Source organism: Oncorhynchus nerka, linkage group LG18 (genome assembly GCF_034236695.1).
Source record: "Oncorhynchus nerka isolate Pitt River linkage group LG18, Oner_Uvic_2.0, whole genome shotgun sequence".
Classification (NCBI taxonomy): Eukaryota; Metazoa; Chordata; class Actinopteri; order Salmoniformes; family Salmonidae; genus Oncorhynchus; species Oncorhynchus nerka.
In genome coordinates this window covers 9,968,090-9,987,125 of record NC_088413.1, presented here as the reverse complement: position 1 = coordinate 9,987,125, position 19,036 = coordinate 9,968,090, and the positions used below count along the sequence as shown (strand labels likewise).

At 49.5% G+C, this 19,036-nt stretch overlaps 1 protein-coding gene across 1 annotated transcript in view; it reads right to left on the bottom strand.

Annotated features, from left to right (window-relative positions):
• LOC115116000 (E3 ubiquitin-protein ligase RNF38-like) overlaps positions 1-18,039 on the bottom strand; it is an 84,191-nt gene extending 66,152 nt beyond the window's left edge. The window contains 2 exon segments of the mRNA XM_065003490.1: positions 16,156-16,845; positions 17,906-18,039. Of these exon segments, the coding sequence (XP_064859562.1) occupies positions 16,156-16,765 (610 nt within the window). The 5' untranslated portion in view covers positions 16,766-16,845; positions 17,906-18,039.
• Between the last annotated feature and the right edge of the window lie 997 nt (positions 18,040-19,036).

Below are 19,036 nucleotides of genomic sequence, written 5' to 3'. Positions count from 1 at the left end.
GACAGACTAACCCCTCTATCAGGAGAGGAGGAGTAATCAGACAGACTAACCCCTCTATCAGGAGAGGAGGAGTAATCAGACAGACTAACCCCTCTATCAGGAGAGGAGGAGGAGTAATCAGACAGACTAACCCCTCTATCAGGAGGAGGAGGAGTAATCAGACAGACTAACCCCTCTATCAGGAGAGGAGGAGGAGTAATCAGACAGACTAACCCCTCTATCAGAAGGAGAGGAGGAGTAATCAGACAGACTAACCCCTCTATCAGAAGGAGAGGAGGAGTAATCAGACAGACTAAACCCTCTATCAGGAGAGGAGGAGTAATCAGACAGACTAACCCCTCTATCAGGAGAGGAGTAATCAGACAGACTAACCCCTCTATCAGAAGGAGAGGAGGAGTAATCAGACAGACTAACCCCTCTATCAGGAGAGGAGGAGTAATCAGACAGACTAACCCCTCTATCAGGAGAGGAGTAATCAGACAGACTAACCCCTCTATCAGAAGCAGAGGAGGAGTAATCAGACAGACTAACCCCTCTATCAGAAGGAGAGGAGGAATCAGACAGACTAACCCCTCTATCAGGAGGAGAGGAGGAGTAATCAGACAGACTAACCCCTCTATCAGGAGGAGAGGAGGAGTAATCAGACAGACTAACCCCTCTATCAGGAGAGGAGGAGGAGTAATCAGACAGACTAACCCCTCTATCAGAGAGAGGAGGAGTAATCAGACAGACTAACCCCTCTATCAGGAGAGGAGGAGTAATCAGACAGACTAACCCCTCTATCAGGAGAGGAGGAGTAATCAGACAGACTAACCCCTCTATCAGAAGGAGAGGAGTAATCAGACAGACTAACCCCTCTATCAGAAGGAGAAGAGGAGTAATCAGACAGACTAACCCCTCTATCAGGAGAGGAGTAATCAGACAGACTAACCCCTCTATCAGAAGGAGAGGAGTAATCAGACAGACTAACCCCTCTATCAGGAGAGGAGGAGTAATCAGACAGACTAACCCCTCTATCAGAAGGAGAGGAGGAGTAATCAGACAGACTAACCCCTCTATCAGGAGGAGAGGAGGATTCAGAAAGACTAACCCCTCTATCAGAAGGAGAGGAGGAGTAATCAGACAGACTAACCCCTCTATCAGGAGGAGAGGAGGAGTAATCAGACAGACTAACCCCTCTATCAGGAGAGGAGGAGTAATCAGACAGACTAACCCCTCTATCAGAAGGAGAGGAGGAGTAATCAGACAGACTAACCCCTCTATCAGGAGGAGAGGAGGATTCAGAAAGACTAACCCCTCTATCAGAAGGAGAGGAGGAGTAATCAGACAGACTAACCCCTCTATCAGGGGGAGAGGAGGAGTAATCAGACAGACTAACCCCTCTATCAGGGGGAGAGGAGGAGTAATCAGACAGACTAACCCCTCTATCAGGAGAGGAGGAGTAATCAGCAGACTAACAGACAGACCCCTCTATCAGAAGGAGAGGAGGAGTAATCAGACAGACTAACCCCTCTATCAGGAGAGGAGGAGTAATCAGACAGACTAACCCCTCTATCAGAAGGAGAGGAGGAGTAATCAGACAGACTAACCCCTCTATCAGGAGAGGAGGAGTAATCAGACAGACTAACCCCTCTATCAGAAGGAGAGGAGGAGTAATCAGACAGACTAACCCCTCTATCAGAAGGAGAGGAGTAATCAGACAGACTAACCCCTCTATCAGAAGGAGAGGAGTAATCAGACAGACTAACCCCTCTATCAGGAGAGGAGGAGTAATCAGACAGACTAACCCCTCTATCAGAAGGAGAGGAGGACTAATCAGACAGATTAACCCCTCTATCAGGAGGAGAGGAGTAATCAGACAGACTAACCCCTCTATCAGGAGAGGAGGAGTAATCAGACAGACTAACCCCTCTATCAGGAGGAGAGGAGGAGTAATCAGACAGACTAACCCCTCTATCAGAAGGAGAGGAGTAATCAGACAGACTAACCCCTCTATCAGGAGAGGAGGAGTAATCAGACAGACTAACCCCTCTATCAGAAGGAGAGGAGGAGTAATCAGACAGATTAACCCCTCTATCAGGAGGAGAGGAGGAGTATAATCAGACAGACTAACCCCTCTATCAGGAGAGGAGGAGTAATCAGACAGACTAACCCCTCTATCAGAAGGAGAGGAGTAATCAGACAGACTAACCCCTCTATCAGGAGAGGAGGAGTAATCAGACAGACTAACCCCTCTATCAGGAGGAGAGGAGGAGTAATCAGACAGACTAACCCCTCTATCAGGAGAGTAGGAGGAGTAATCAGACAGACTAACCCCTCTATCAAGAGGAGAGGAGGAGTAATCAGACAGACTAACCCCTCTATCAGAAGGAGAGGAGGAGTAATCAGACAGACTAACCCCTCTATCAGGAGAGGAGGAGTAATCAGACAGACTAACCCCTCTATCAGGAGAGGAGGAGGAGTAATCAGACAGACTCAGGAGTAATCAGACAGACTAACCCCTCTATCAGAAGGAGAGGAGGAGTAATCAGACAGACTAACCCCTCTATCAGGAGAGGAGGAGTAATCAGACAGACTAACCCCTCTATCAGGAGAGGAGGAGTAATCAGACAGACTAACCCCTCTATCAGGAGAGGAGGAGTAATCAGACAGACTAACCCCTCTATCAGAAGGAGAGGAGGAGTAATCAGACAGACTAACCCCTCTATCAGGAGGAGAGGAGGAGTAATCAGACAGACTAACCCCTCTATCAGGAGAGGAGGAGTAATCAGACAGACTAACCCCTCTATCAGGAGAGGAGGAGTAATCAGACAGACTAACCCCTCTATCAGGAGGAGAGGAGGAGTAATCAGACAGACTAACCCCTCTATCAGGAGAGGAGGAGTAATCAGACAGACTAACCCCTCTATCAGAAGGAGAGGAGGAGTAATCAGACAGACTAACCCCTCTATCAGGAGAGGAGGAGGAGTAATCAGACAGACTAACCCCTCTATCAGAAGGAGAGGAGGAGTAATCAGACAGACTAACCCCTCTATCAGGGGAGGAGGAGTAATCAGACAGACTAACCCCTCTATCAGAAGGAGAGGAGGAATCAGACAGACTAGAGGGAAGGGTGAAGGAGGGGCAGAGAGAGGAGAGGGGTAGAGGGAAGGATGCAGAAAGGGAGAAGAGTAGAGGTACAGATGACCTTCAAGGAGGAGAGGAGTGGAGGAGGGGTACAGACAGGGGACCTCCAATGAGGAGGGGAACAGACAGAGGATCTTCAAGGAGGAGAGGAGTGGAGGAGGGGTACAGACAGGGGACCTCCAATGAGGAGGGGAACAGACAGAGGATCTTCAAGGAGGAGAGTAGAGGAGAGAGGGATCAATAGCCCTCATCCCTAGTGCAGGTGACCAGCGTGGGAAGACTGACAAGCCTCACACACACAGATAATAGATGTTCTATTGAGGAACCTAGACATCTAGTGCAGCATGTAGGGAATAGGGTGCTATTTGGAACTCATCTAGTGCAGCATGTAGGGAATAGGGTGCTATTTGGAACTCATCTAGTGCAGCATGTAGGGAATAGGGTGCTATTTGGAACTCATATAGTGCAACATGTGGGGAATAGGGTGCTATTTGGAACTCATCTAGTGCAGCATGTAGGGAATAGGGTGCTATTTGGAACTCATCTAGTGCAACATGTAGGGAATAGGGTGCTATTTGGAACCCATCTAGTGCAGCATGTAGGGAATAGGGTGCTATTTGGAACTCATCTAGTAGGGAATAGGGTGCTATTTGGAACTCATCTAGTGCAGCATGTAGGGAATAGGGTGCTATTTGGAACTCATCTAGTGCAGCATGTAGGGAATAGGGTGCTATTTGGAACTCAGGTAGTGCAGCATGTAGGGAATAGGGTGCTATTTGGAACTCATCTAGTGCAGCATGTAGGGAATAGGGTGCTATTTGGAACTCAGGTAGTGCAGCATGTAGGGAATAGGGTGCTATTTGGAACTCATCTAGTGAGCCTGAGAATCAGATGCTGTAGATGTGGGTGCTATAGACGAACACACACAGAGCATCCTAAGCTTGTTCTCAGGAACCTAGACATCTAGTGAGCCTGAGAAACAGATGCTGTAGATGTAGGTGCTATAGAGGAACACACACAGAGCTTCCTAAGCTTGTTCTCAGGAACCTAGACATCTAGTGAGCCTGAGAAACAGATGCTGTAGATGCTATAGAGGAACACTAAGCTTGTTCTCAGGAACCTAGACATCTAGTGAGCCTGAGAATCAGATGCTGTAGATGTAGGTGCTATAGACGAACACACACAGAGCATCCTAAGCTTGTTCTCAGGAACCTCCTCCTTATTAAAACACAAGTGGATGTGGAGAAGGACATCTGGTGCACACGGCTGAATGTGAAGGGGTTTTCTTATTCTCTGACATGGGCACAGGGGGGGTGTAGAGGATATGGGGAAATGAGGAACCAGCCTTCCAATGACAACACACACACACATGCTACAGAATGCACATCCTGCTACACACACACACAGGAACTTGTGACTTGGCAGTGTGTGTGTGTGTGTGTGTGTGTGTGTAGGTGTGTAGGTGTGTAGGTGTGTGTCTGTGTGTGTTTTTCAGTCAGTCATCCACCTCTCCAGATCGACAGAAATGGCCATTCAAACAATCAATTTACGCAATTCTGCCACAGATATTGAGCTACTGTTTAACCACAGACCTAGGATCAGCTTCTCTCCCCCAACCATTACATTAACCATTACATACTAATTTAACCACAGACCTAGGATCAGCTTCTCTCCCCCAACCATTACATTAACCATTACATACTAATTTAACCACAGACCTAGGATCAGCTTCTCTCCCCCAACCATTACATTAACCATTAGATACTAATTTAACCACAGACCTAGGATCAGCTTCTCTCCCCCAACCATTACATTAACCATTACATACTAATTTAACCACAGACCTAGGATCAGCTTCTCTCCCCCAACCATTACATTAACCATTACATACTAATTTAACCACAGATCTAGGATCAGCTTCTCTCCCCCAACCGTTACTTTAACCATTACATAGTAATTTAACCACAGATCTAGGATCAGCTTCTCTCCCCCAACCATTAGATACTAATTTAACCACAGACCTAGGATCAGCTTCTCTCCCCCAACCATTAGATACTAATTTAACCACAGATCTAGGATCAGCTTCTCTCCCCCAACCATTACATACTAATTTAACCACAGACCTAGGAGCAGCTGGCACCTCCCCAAACCAAAGGGGGATGAAACACCAAACTGACAGTACTGGTGGTGAGGATGAAGCTTGCTCGCATGACGACGCTAGAGACTGCTCTCATCTGTCTACCCCTCTCCTCCATCCCCACCTATCCCTACTATCATCATGTCTCTCTCTCCTCTCCTCCATCCCCCCCATCCCTACTATCATCATGTCTCTCTCTCCTCCATCCCCCCCTATCCCTACTATCATCATGTCTCTCTCTCCTCCATCCCCCCCTATCCCTACTATCATCATGTCTCTCTCTCCTCCATCCCCCCTATCCCTACTATCATCATGTCTCTCCTCTCCTCCATCCCCCCATCCCTACTGTCATCATGTCTCTCCTCTCCTCCATCCCCCCCATCCCTACTATCATCATGTCTCCCCTCTCCTCCATCCCCCCTATCCCTACTGTCATGTCTCTCTCTCTCTCCTCTCCTCTCCTCCATCCCCCTATCCCTACTGTCATGTCTCTCTCTCTCTCCTCCATCCCCCTATCCCTACTGTCATGTCTCTCTCTCTCTCCTCTCCTCCATCCCCCTATCCCTACTATCATCATGTCTCTCCTCCATCCCCCCTATCCCTACTATCATCATGTCTCTCCTCCATCCCCCCTATCCCTACTGTCATCATGTCTCTCTCTCCTCCATCCCCCTATCCCTACTGTCATCATGTCTCTCCTCTCCTCCATCCCCCTATCCCTACTATCATCATGTCTCTCCTCCATCCCCCTATCCCTACTGTCATCATGTCTCTCCTCTCCTCCATCCCCCTATCCCTACTATCATCATGTCTCTACTCTCCTCCATCCCCCTATCCCTACTGTCATCATGTCTCTCCTCTCCTCCATCCCCCTATCCCTAATGTCATGTCTCTCCTCTCCTCCATCCCCCTATCCCTACTATCATCATGTCTCCCTCTCCTCCACCCCCTATCCCTACTATCATCATGTCTCTTCTCCATCCCCCTATCCCTACTATCATGATGTCTCTCCTCCATCCCCCTATCCCTACTATCATCATGTCTCTCTCTCCTCCATCCCCCCTATCCCTACTATCATCATGTCTCTCCTCTCCTCCATCCCCCCTATCCCTACTATCATCATGTCTCTCTCCTCCATCCCCCTATCCCTACTATCATCATGTCTCTCCTCCATCCCCCCTATCCCTACTATCATCATGTCTCTCTCTCCTCCATCCCCCTATCCCTACTATCATCATGTCTCTCTCTCCTCCATCCCCCTATCCCTACTCATCATGCTCCATCCCCCTATCCCTACTATCATCATGTCTCTCCTCCATCCCCCCCTATCCCTACTATCATCATGTCTCTCCCTCTCCTCCATCCCCCCTATCCCTACTATCATCATGTCTCTCCTCCTCCCCCCTATCCCTACTATCATCATGTCTCCCTCTCCTCCATCCCCCCTATCCCTACTGTCATCATGTCTCTCCTCCACCCCCATCCCTACTGTCATCATGTCTCTCCTCCATCCCCCCTATCCCTACTGTCATCATGTCTCTCCTCCATCCCCACTATCATCCCCCTCCATCCCCCTATCCCTACTGTCATCATGTCTCTCCTCCATCCCCCTATCCCTACTGTCATCATGTCTCGCTCTCCTCCATCCCCCTATCCCTACTGTCATCATGTCTCTCTCCTCCATCCCCCTATCCCTACTGTCATCATGTCTCTCCTCCATCCCCCCTATCCCTACTATCATCATGTCTCTCTCCTCCATCCCCCCTATCCCTACTATCATCATGTCTCTCCTCCATCCCCCTATCCCTACTATCATCATGTCTCTCCTCCATCCCCCTATCCCTACTATCATCATGTCTCTCCTCCATCCCCCTATCCCTACTATCATCATGTCTCTCCTCCATCCCCCCTATCCCTACTATCATCATGTCTCTCTCCTCCATCCCCCTATCCCTACTATCATCATGTCTCTCCTCCATCCCCTCTCTCTCCTCCATCCCCTATCCCTACTATCTCCTCCATCCCCCCTATCCCTACTATCATCATGTCTCTCCTCCATCCCCCCTATCCCCTATCATCCCTGTCTCTCCTCCATCCCCTATCCCTACTATCATCATGTCTCTCCTCTCCTCCCCCCCTATCCCCCTATCATCATGTCTCTCCTCCATCCCCCTATCCTATCATCATGTCTCTCTCTCCATCCTCCATCCCCCTATCCCTACTATCATCATGTCTCTCTCTCCTCTCCTCCATCCCCCTATCCCTACTATCATCATGTCTCTCTCTCCTCCTCCATCCCCCCTATCCCTACTATCATCATGTCTCTCTCTCCTCTCCTCCATCCCCCTATCCCTACTATCATCATGTCTCTCTCTCCTCTCCTCCATCCCCCTATCCCTACTATCATCATGTCTCTCTCTCCTCTCCTCCATCCCCCTATCCCTACTATCATCATGTCTCTCTCTCCTCTCCTCCATCTCCCCTATCCCTACTATCATCATGTCTCTCTCTCCTCTCCTCCATCCCCCTATCCCTACTATCATCATGTCTCTCTCTCCTCTCCTCCATCCCCCTATCCCTACTATCATCATGTCTCTCTCTCCTCTCCTCCATCCCCCTATCCCTACTATCATCATGTCTCTCTCTCCTCTCCTCCATCCCCCTATCCCTACTATCATCATGTCTCTCCTCCATCCCCCCTATCCCTACTATCATCATGTCTCTCCTCCATCCCCCCTATCCCTACTATCATCATGTCTCTCTCTCCTCTCCTCTCCTCCATCCCCCTATCCCTACTGTCATCATGTCTCTCCCTCTCTCTCCTCCATCCCCCTATCCCTACTATCATCATGTCTCTCTCTCCTCTCCTCTCCTCTCCTCCATCCCCCTATCCGTACTATCATCATGTCTCTCCTCTCCTCCATCCCCCCTATCCCTACTATCATCATGTCTCTCCTCCATCCCCCTATCCCTACTATCATCATGTCTCTCTCTCCTCCATCCCCCTATCCCTACTGTCATCATGTCTCCTCTCCTCTCTCTCCTCCATCCCCCTATCCCTACTGTCATCATGTCTCTCCTCTCCTCCCTCCCCCTATCCCTACTATCATCATGTCTCTCCTCCATCCCCCCTATCATCTACTCTCCTCCATCATGTCTCTCCTCTCCTCCATCCCCCTATCCCTACTATCATCATGTCTCTCCTCCATCCCCCTATCCCTACTATCATCATGTCTCTCCTCTCCTCCATCCCCCTATCCCTACTATCATCATGTCTCTCCTCTCCTCCATCCCCCTATCCCTACTATCATCATGTCTCTCCTCCATCCCCCTATCCCTACTGTCATCATGTCTCTCTCCTCCATCCCCCTATCCCTACTGTCATCATGTCTCTCCTCCATCCCCCCTATCCCTACTATCATCATGTCTCTCCTCCATCCCCCCCTATCCCTACTATCATCATGTCTCTCCTCCATCCCCCTATCCCTACTATCATCATGTCTCTCCTCCATCCCCCTATCCCTACTATCATCATGTCTCTCCTCCATCCCCCTATCCCTACTATCATCATGTCTCTCCTCCATCCCCCTATCCCTACTATCATCATGTCTCTCCTCCATCCCCCTATCCCTACTATCATCATGTCTCTCCTCCATCCCCCTATCCCTACTATCATCATGTCTCTCCTCCATCCCCCTATCCCTACTGTCATCATGTCTCTCCTCCATCCATCCCCCTATCCCTACTGTCATCATGTCTCTCCTCCATCCCCCTATCCCTACTATCATCATGTCTCTCCTCCATCCCCCTATCCCTACTGTCATCATGTCTCTCCTCCATCCCCCTATCCCTACTATCATCATGTCTCTCTCTCCTCCATCCCCCTATCCCTACTATCATCATGTCTCTCCTCTCCTCCATCCCCCCTATCCCTACTATCATCATGTCTCTCCTCCATCCCCCTATCCCTACTGTCATCATGTCTCTCCTCTCCTCCATCCCCCTATCCCTACTATCATCATGTCTCTCCTCCATCCCCCTATCCCTACTATCATCATGTCTCTCCTCTCCTCCATCCCCCTATCCCTACTGTCATCATGTCTCTCCTCTCCTCCATCCCCCTATCCCTACTATCATCATGTCTCTCCTCCATCCCCCTATCCCTACTATCATCATGTCTCTCCTCTCCTCCATCCCCCTATCCCTACTGTCATCATGTCTCTCCTCTCCTCCATCCCCCTATCCCTACTATCATCATGTCTCTCCTCCATCCCCCTATCCCTACTATCATCATGTCTCTCCTCTCCTCTCCTCCATCCCCCTATCCCTACTATCATGTCTCTCCTCCACCCCCCTTTCCCTACTATCATCATGTCTCTCTCCCCCCTATCCCTACTATCATCATGTCTCTCCTCCATCCCCCTATCCCTACTGTCATCATGTCTCTCCTCTCTCTCCTCCATCCCCCTATCCCTACTATCATCATGTCTCTCCTCCATCCCCCCTATCCCTACTATCATCATGTCTCTCTCCTCCATCCCCCCTATCCCTACTATCATCATGTCTCTCCTCCATCCCCCTATCCCTACTATCATCATGTCTCTCTCCTCCATCCCCCTATCCCTACTATCATCATGTCTCTCTCTCTCCTCTCCTCTCCTCCATCCCCCTATCCCTACTATCATCATGTCTCTCCTCTCCTCCATCCCCCTATCCCTACTATCATCATGTCTCTCCTCCATCCCCCTATCATCATGTCTCTCTCTCCTCCATCCCCCCTATCCCTACTATCATCATGTCTCTCCTCTCCTCCATCCCCCTATCCCTACTGTCATCATGTCTCTCCTCTCCTCCATCCCCCCTATCCCTACTATCATCATGTCTCTCCTCCATCCCCCCTATCCCTACTATCATCATGTCTCTCCTCTCCTCCATCCCCCTATCCCTACTATCATCATGTCTCTCTCTCCTCTCCTCCATCCCCCACCTTTCCCTACTATCATCATGTCTCTCTCTCTCCTCCATCCCCCACCTTTCCCTACTATCATCATGTCTCTCTCTCTCTCCTCCATCCCCCTATCCCTACTGTCATCATGTCTCTCCTCCATCCCCCCTATCCCTACTGTCATCATGTCTCTCCTCCATCCCCCTATCCCTACTGTCATCATGTCTCTCCTCCATCCCCCTATCCCTACTATCATCATGTCTCCCTCTCCTCCATCCCCCTATCCCTACTATCATCATGTCTCTCCTCCATCCCCCTATCCCTACTATCATCATGTCTCTCCTCCATCCCCCTATCCCTACTATCATCATGTCTCTCCTCCATCCCCCTATCCCTACTGTCATCATGTCTCTCCTCCATCCCCCCTATCCCTACTGTCATCATGTCTCTCTCTCCTCTCCTCCATCCCCCTATCCCTACTATCATCATGTCTCGCTCTCCTCTCCTCCATCCCCCTATCCCTACTATCATCATGTCTCTCCTCCATCCCCCCTATCCCTACTATCATCATGTCTCTCCTCCATCCCCCTATCCCTACTGTCATCATGTCTCTCCTCTCCTCCATCCCCCTATCCCTACTATCATCATGTCTCTCCTCCATCCCCCTATCCCTACTATCATCATGTCTCTCTCTCCTCCATCCCCCTATCCCTACTGTCATCATGTCTATCCTCTCCTCTCCTCCATCCCCCTATCCCTACTATCATCATGTCTCTCTCTCCTCTTCTCTCCTCTCCTCCATCCCCCTATCCCTACTATCATCATGTCTCTCTCTCCTCTCCTCCATCCCCCTATCCCTACTATCATCATGTCTCTCTCTCCTCCATCCCCCTATCCCTACTATCATCATGTCTCTCCTCTCCTCTCCTCCATCCCCCTATCCCTACTATCATCATGTCTCTCTCTCCTCTCCTCCATCCCCCTATCCCTACTATCATCATGTCTCTCTCTCCTCCATCCCCCTATCATCATGTCTCTCCTCCATCCCCCTATCCCTACTATCATCATGTCTCTCCTCCATCCCCCTATCCCTACTATCATCATGTCTCTCTCTCCTCTCCTCTCCTCCATCCCCCTATCCCTACTGTCATCATGTCTCTCCCTCTCTCTCCTCCATCCCCCTATCCCTACTATCATCATGTCTCTCCTCCATCCCCCTATCCCTACTATCATCATGTCTCTCCTCTCCTCCATCCCCCTATCCCTACTATCATCATGTCTCTCCTCTCCTCCATCCCCCCTATCCCTACTATCATCATGTCTCTCTCTCCTCTCCTCTCCTCCATCCCCCTATCCCTACTGTCATCATGTCTCTCCCTCTCTCTCCTCCATCCCCCTATCCCTACTATCATCATGTCTCTCCTCTCCTCCATCCCCCTATCCCTACTGTCATCATGTCTCTCCTCCATCCCCCCTATCCCTACTATCATCATGTCTCTCCTCTCCTCCATCCCCCTATCCCTACTATCATCATGTCTCTCCTCTCCTCCATCCCCCCTATCCCTACTGTCATCATGTCTCTCCTCCATCCCCCCTATCCCTACTATCATCATGTCTCTCCTCCATCCCCCCTATCCCTACTGTCATCATGTCTCTCCTCCATCCCCCTATCCCTACTATCATCATGTCTCTCTCCTCTCTCTCCATCCCCCTATCCCTACTGTCATCATGTCTCTCTCTCCTCTCCTCTCCTCTTCTCCATCCATCCCCCTATCCCTACTATCATCATGTCTCTCTCTCCTCCATCCCCCCTATCCCTACTATCATCATGTCTCTCCTCTCCTCCATCCCCCTATCCCTACTGTCATCATGTCTCTCTCCATCCTCTCCCTACTGTCTCTTCTCCATCCCCCTATCCCTACTATCATCATGTCTCTCTCTCTCCTCCATCCCCCTATCCCTACTATCATCATGTCTCTCCTCCATCCCCCCTATCCCTACTGTCATCATGTCTCTCCTCCATCCCCCTATCCCTACTATCATCATGCCTCTCCTCTCCTCCATCCCCCTATCCCTACTATCATCATGTCTCTCCTCCATCCCCCTATCCCTACTATCATCATGTCTCTCCTCCATCCCCCTATCCCTACTATCATCTCTCTCCTCCATCCCCCTATCCCTACTATCATCATGTCTCTCCTCCATCCCCTATCCCCTATCCCTACTATCATCATGTCTCTCCTCCATCCCCCTATCCCTACTATCATCATGTCTCTCCTCTCCTCCATCCCCCCCTATCCCTACTATCATCATGTCTCTCTCTCCTCCATCCCCCTATCCCTACTATCATCATGTCTCTCCTCCATCCCCCTATCCCTACTATCATCATGTCTCTCCTCCATCCCCCTATCCCTACTATCATCATGTCTCTCCTCCATCCACCCCTATCCCTACTATCATCATGTCTCTCTCTCCTCCATCCCCCTTATCCCTACTATCATCATGTCTCTCCTCTCCTCCATCCCCCTATCCCTACTATCATCATGTCTCTCCTCCATCCCCCTATCCCTACTATCATCATGTCTCTCCTCTCCTCCATCCCCCTATCCCTACTATCATCATGTCTCTCCTCCATCCCCCCCTATCCCTACTATCATCATGTCTCTCTCTCCTCCATCCCCCCTATCCCTACTATCATCATGTCTCTCTCTCCTCCATCCCCCTATCCCTACTATCATCATGTCTCTCCTCCATCCCCCTATCCCTACTATCATCATGTCTCTCCTCTCCTCCATCCCCCTATCCCTACTGTCATCATGTCTCTCCTCCATCCCCCCTATCCCTACTGTCATCATGCCTCTCCTCTCCTCCATCCCCCTATCCCTACTGTCATCATGTCTCTCCTCTCCTCCATCCCCCCTATCCCTACTATCATCATGTCTCTCCCTCTCTCTCCTCCACCCCAATGTTCTTTCTCCTCTTGTTCAGAGTGCTCTCTCTCTCTCTCAGGCCTGTCTGTGTATGTTGTCCTCCCCACTTCAAACACAAAGCTGATTGTGAATCCCTGGTAGCGCTACACTGTGTCTGTGTGTGTGTGTGTGTGTGTGTGGTGTGAAACTCAGAGCAGCTCATACTGACATCCACTCTCCCAGACAGGTATTTCCAGTCCCAGCATACCATTCACTGTTGCTCAGCAGACACACACACACCTGAATACAGCTGCAAGGTAAAACACTCAAACACACTCAGCATCATTTCATCACTTAATACGAGCAGAATGAGGTAGTGTGTGTGTGTGTGTGCTGGGGAGTTCGCTGTACAGTCTAGAGGAAGAGACTCTCCACAGGTCCTGTTCACTATCGAGCAGAAAGTCTATACAGTGAAACAGTGTTTTCTGGTTCAGTACACGGGCCACTGTTAGGTTAGGGTTAGGGGTTAGGGTTAGTACACGGGCCACTGTGTGAAAGTTATTTATATTTTACATACACCCTTCCACATAGCCTAGTTACTATGGCAACTGTCAAACAATGCCCCCCTACCAATCCGGCTATAATTTATACTTTATTTTTATTGTTTAACCTTTATTTAACTAGGCAAGTCAGTTAAGAACAAATTCTTATTTACAACGACGGCCTACCGCAGCCGACGTTGGGCCGATTGTATGCCGCCCTATGGGGCGGCTGGTTGTGATACAGCCTGGAATGGAACCAGGGTCTGTAGTGACGCCTCTAGCAGGGAGATGCAGGGCCTTAGACCGCTGAACCAGGGTCTGTAGAGACACCTCTAGCAGGGAGACACAGTACCATAGACCACTGAACCAGGGTCTGTAGAGACACCTCTAGCAGGGAGACACAGTACCATAGACCGCTGAACCAGGGTCTGTAGTGACGCCTCTAGCAGGGAGATGCAGGGCCTTAGACCGCTGAACCAGGGTCTGTAGAGACACCTCTAGCAGGGAGACACAGTACCATAGACCGCTGAACCAGGGTCTGTAGAGACACCTCTAGCAGGGAGACACAGTACCATAGACCGCTGAACCAGGGTCTGTAGAGACACCTCTAGCAGGGAGACACAGTACCATAGACCGCTGAACCAGGGTCTGTAGTGACACCTCTAGCAGGGAGATACAGTGCCTTAGACCGTTGTGATACAGCCGGGTATCGAACCAGGGTCTGTAGTGAAAAATTGTTGACTAAAATATCATTGTATATTGTGACAGAAACCAACTAGACTTCACCGAGTAGTAGGCCTGTAACCTCCAGGAAGAACACCACAGTACTGTGTGGTGGTAGTGCTGGAGTGGATGTCGTTCCAGAACCTGTGGATTCTGTCACCTGATCAACTGCAATGGAACACAACAACTTGTCTGACCACAGTCACCTGGCGGCCTACACACAGTCACCTGGCGGCCTACACACAGTCACCTGGCGGCCTACACACAGTCACCTGGCGGCCTACACACAGTCACCTGGCGGCCTACACACAGTCACCTGGCGGCCTACACACAGTCACCTGGCGGCCTACACACAGTCACCTGGCGGCCTACACACAGTCACCTGGCGGCCTACACACAGTCACCTGACGGCCTACACACAGTCACCTGACGGCCTACACACAGTCACCTGACGGCCTACACACAGTCACCTGACGGCCTACACACAGTCACCTGACGGCCTACACACAGTCACCTGACGGCCTACACAGTCACCTGACGGCCTACACAGTCACCTAACGGCCTACACAGTCACCTAACGGCCTACACAGTCACCTAACGGCCTACACAGTCACCTAACAGCCTACACAGTCACCTGACAGCCTACGCACAGTCACTTGACAGCCTACGCACAGTCACCTGACAGCCTACGCACAGTCATCTGACAGCCTACGCACAGTCACCTAACGGCCTACACAGTCACCTAACGGCCTACACAGTCACCTAACGGCCTACACAGTCACCTAACGGCCTACACAGTCACCTAACGGCCTACACAGTCACCTAACAGCCTACACAGTCACCTAACAGCCTACACAGTCACCTAACAGCCTACACACAGTCATCTGACAGCCTACACACAGTCATCTGACAGCCTACGCACAGTCACCTAACGGCCTACACAGTCACCTAACGGCCTACACAGTCACCTAACAGCCTACACAGTCACCTAACAGCCTACACACAGTCATCTGACAGCCTACACACAGTCATCTGACAGCCTACGCACAGTCACCTAACGGCCTACACAGTCACCTAACGGCCTACACAGTCACCTAACGGCCTACACAGTCACCTAACGGCCTACACAGTCACCTAACGGCCTACACAGTCACCTAACGGCCTACACAGTCACCTAACGGCCTAGACACAGTCACCTAACGGCCTAGACACAGTCACCTAACGGCCTAGACACAGTAGAGAGAGGAACAGGCGGAGAGAGAGAGAGACAGAGACTAGAGTTCATCTCAGTGCATCTTGGCAGCATCATGCACAAAGCTAAATGTAGAGTGTGTGTGTGTGTGGTGTGTTGACTGCTTGTTCCATGTTACTACTATGTAATAAACCATCTAGCTGCAGCTCTGTGGCAGCACATAACAGCGTCTACTTAATTAGAATAGAACTAATGTGCAGTCACACACACACACGTTACCATGCCAACACGATATAGCTGCCTGCCTAGCCCCCCTTTCAGAAGCTGATACCTTAGTGCATTAAACCAGATCGAGTTCTCTGTCTCTCCTCACTGCCCCTCTCTTTCTCTGCCTGGCTATTCTCTGACACACACTGTTGTGTGCCATCACAGAAACACACACATTTCCTCTGTCTCCGGGACACTAGAGGCTACAACAGAGCAGATTCTCTAGCTGGTCGGGTCAAGGATAGTCAACACACAAGACACTAGACAAGAACCCAGAAATGAGAGCACTGCTGAGGAAGGGAGAGAATGCTTACCTGCGGGTGAGATGCGATGTGCTCCAGGCGGTCCCGACTGCCTCTGAGCGCCGGGGGAGACGTTAGATCCCGGGGCTCGTATGCTGTGCTGCTCCGTGTGGTGGCTGTGAGCTCCAAGGGGTGAGCAACCAGAGTTGTGCTGCTGTTGATGATGTTGCTGCTGGCTGTGGTGATGGTGGTGAAGGTGATTAGGTCCGTTTCCCCCGTTGGCATTAATCCCGGGGCCGGTCGCACCATACTGCTGGTAGAATCCAGACCGAGAACGCGATCGAGTCCTGGGCGGCTCCATGGCCATTTGATAGGGGTGGTGATGGAAGAAAGATGAGGCGAGGGGGGAGGACGTGGGAGGGGATTGCGGAGGAGAACCGTTGGAGTTGGAAGAACGAAGCGGCAGAAACCCCCTAGCGCCGCTGGTCTGACTGTAGCTGGCTACTAGTCCTCCCCTGCCCCCCTCGGCGCCCCCGTATTCTGTTCGCTCCTGCGACTCGGCTACTGCCCCCGCAACGTCACATAAATTACCCCCTTTTGGTACAGGCTCCGGGGTGGAGGGCAGTCGGGAGAAAATACAGGGTTCCTGAGTCGTCAGTTGACCCGTGGCTGCGATTGGCATTTCCTTTTGGTGGTTTCCTCGTTTTCTTTTCTGTCGTTCTCTGTATTCCCCGGTTTCCTCGCCAGAAAATCTCTTTCTTTCTAAAAAAAAAATTTAAAAAATACAACTTTGGAACATACAGCTGATGACTGTTTGGAAAAAGTAACGTTAGCAAACTAATCAGCCTAAAAACAACAACCGGGTTTAAAAGGCTTCTCGTTGAAAGCTGTTGTTTATAACTACGTAGCTTTCAAATGTCAAACTATTTTGTGACATAGCTTTGTTTACGCTTTCAGGAAACTCCCAACTCTTGTCTCATGGATCACACAGAAATAAAACTGAGCTGAGTCCCTTTTCACAGAAACATTTATCCAACTCTCACTTTATAAATATATATTTTTTTTAATTGGTAAACTACAGCGGTTCAATGTTTTCTAGGAATAGACTAACTTAGTTTATTCAGCTAGCTAACTAGGTACAGTATACTTCCGTGAAAACCGCCCAGGGCACCGTATCCTGTAACGCCATGGCTAACTAGCATGCTAACTTACAACAACACACGGTTTAGCACCGATACTCGGTTACAACAAACTACCAGTAGTAACAAACTACACAGATCATTCGTGGCCCTGTCTAACGTTGTGTAAAGTTTTGTTGGGGGGGTTAGTTTTGATAGTTTGAGTGAGTACGTCGTTAACTATTCTAGCTAACTGTCTGAATAAGTTAGCCAACTAATAGCATATTAGCCAACGAACCAACCCTTCCTCCCACAGAGAGAAAACCAAGCTAACTAGTCACCCATGTCCTCAATTCCCTTTAAAAACGTCCCTGGTTACCAGTATGTTAAACAAAAACAAAATAGCGTATAAACTTACCAAGAGTACCTCATGTCTGCTAGTTCAATTTAAAGCTAGTACTGGATTTAATCAATTTAGTTAGTTCCCGTCAGTCCCAACGGAGAGAAAGCGTTTCCAACCGGAGAAGCCCGGTCACGGCCAGAAGGAATAGAGCTTGACTGAATGAAAAGTGTCAAATATCAAATAAATAAAAAACCACACAAAATAGATTTAATTCGAGCTAAAAGTGGGATTTCACCTCTTCGTTCGGCGTTGAGAAAACACCCGTTTGTTCCCAAGATACCAAGTTTTCTTAGTCACTTACCTTTAAATACACGCTACGGTCTCTACTGTATTCCCGAACGGCGACCAGTCGGTAATATTTTGATCCGTGTGTGTGTTTATGGACGGTGGCGTGTATTCGCTCGATGTCAACGTGAAATGTGACGAACCGTCAAAAGCAGAAGTCGGATTTCACCCAGGCCGGACTAATCAATAGCAGAGAAAAAAAAGACCGTTTTTCGCAGCTCATTCTCGCTCTTATTTTCGATATTTAAACCCCCGAAAATCATCTGGGTACCGTGGGTCGTCAATGTATTTCTATTGCAATTATTTTGGGGGGGATTACAGTGAAGGGAATCGTTTCAATAAAAAAAAAATCCTAAAACTTTCTCAAGGCTAAATTGCGTGTTTGAGTCCGATCGTTGCTCGATTGGTAGTGCCTGGTATAATCAAACGAAATCTTCCATGCACTAGCAAGACTATAAGGGGCATTTAAATGATTTATTTACATGTAGCCTGCTAGCTATTGCAGCTGCTTAACCGGTATTTTTTTATAACATGTTATGCCTGTTTATAAAAGTTGACTTTTTTGTTGTTGCTGAAAATACAGGAACTATTGGGGAAACAAACAATATTAGCGCTGTTAAGGATTTGAAAATTACAAACTACATGACCAAAAGTATGTGGACACCTGCTCGTCGAACATCTCATTCCAAAATCATGGGTATTAATATGGAGTTGGTCCCCCTTTGCTGCTATAACAGCCTCTACTCTTCTGGGAAGGTTTTCCACTAGATGTTGGAACATTGCTGCTATAACAGCCTCCAGTCTTCTGGGAAGGTTTTCCACTAGATCTTGGAACATTGCTGCTATAACAGCCTCCAGTCTTCTGGGAAGGCTTTCCACTAGATGTTGGAACATTGCTAACAGCCTCCAGTCTTCTAGGCTTTCCACTAGATGTTGGAACATTGCTGCTATAACAGCCTCCAGTCTTCTGGGAAGGCTTTCCACTAGATGTTGGAACATTGCTGCTATAACAGCCTCCAGTCTTCTGGGAAGGCTTTCCACTAGATGTTGGAACATTGCTGCTATAACAGCCTCCACTCTTCTGGGAAGGCTTTCCACTAGATGTTGGAACATTGCTGCTATAACAGCCTCCACTCTTCTGGGAAGG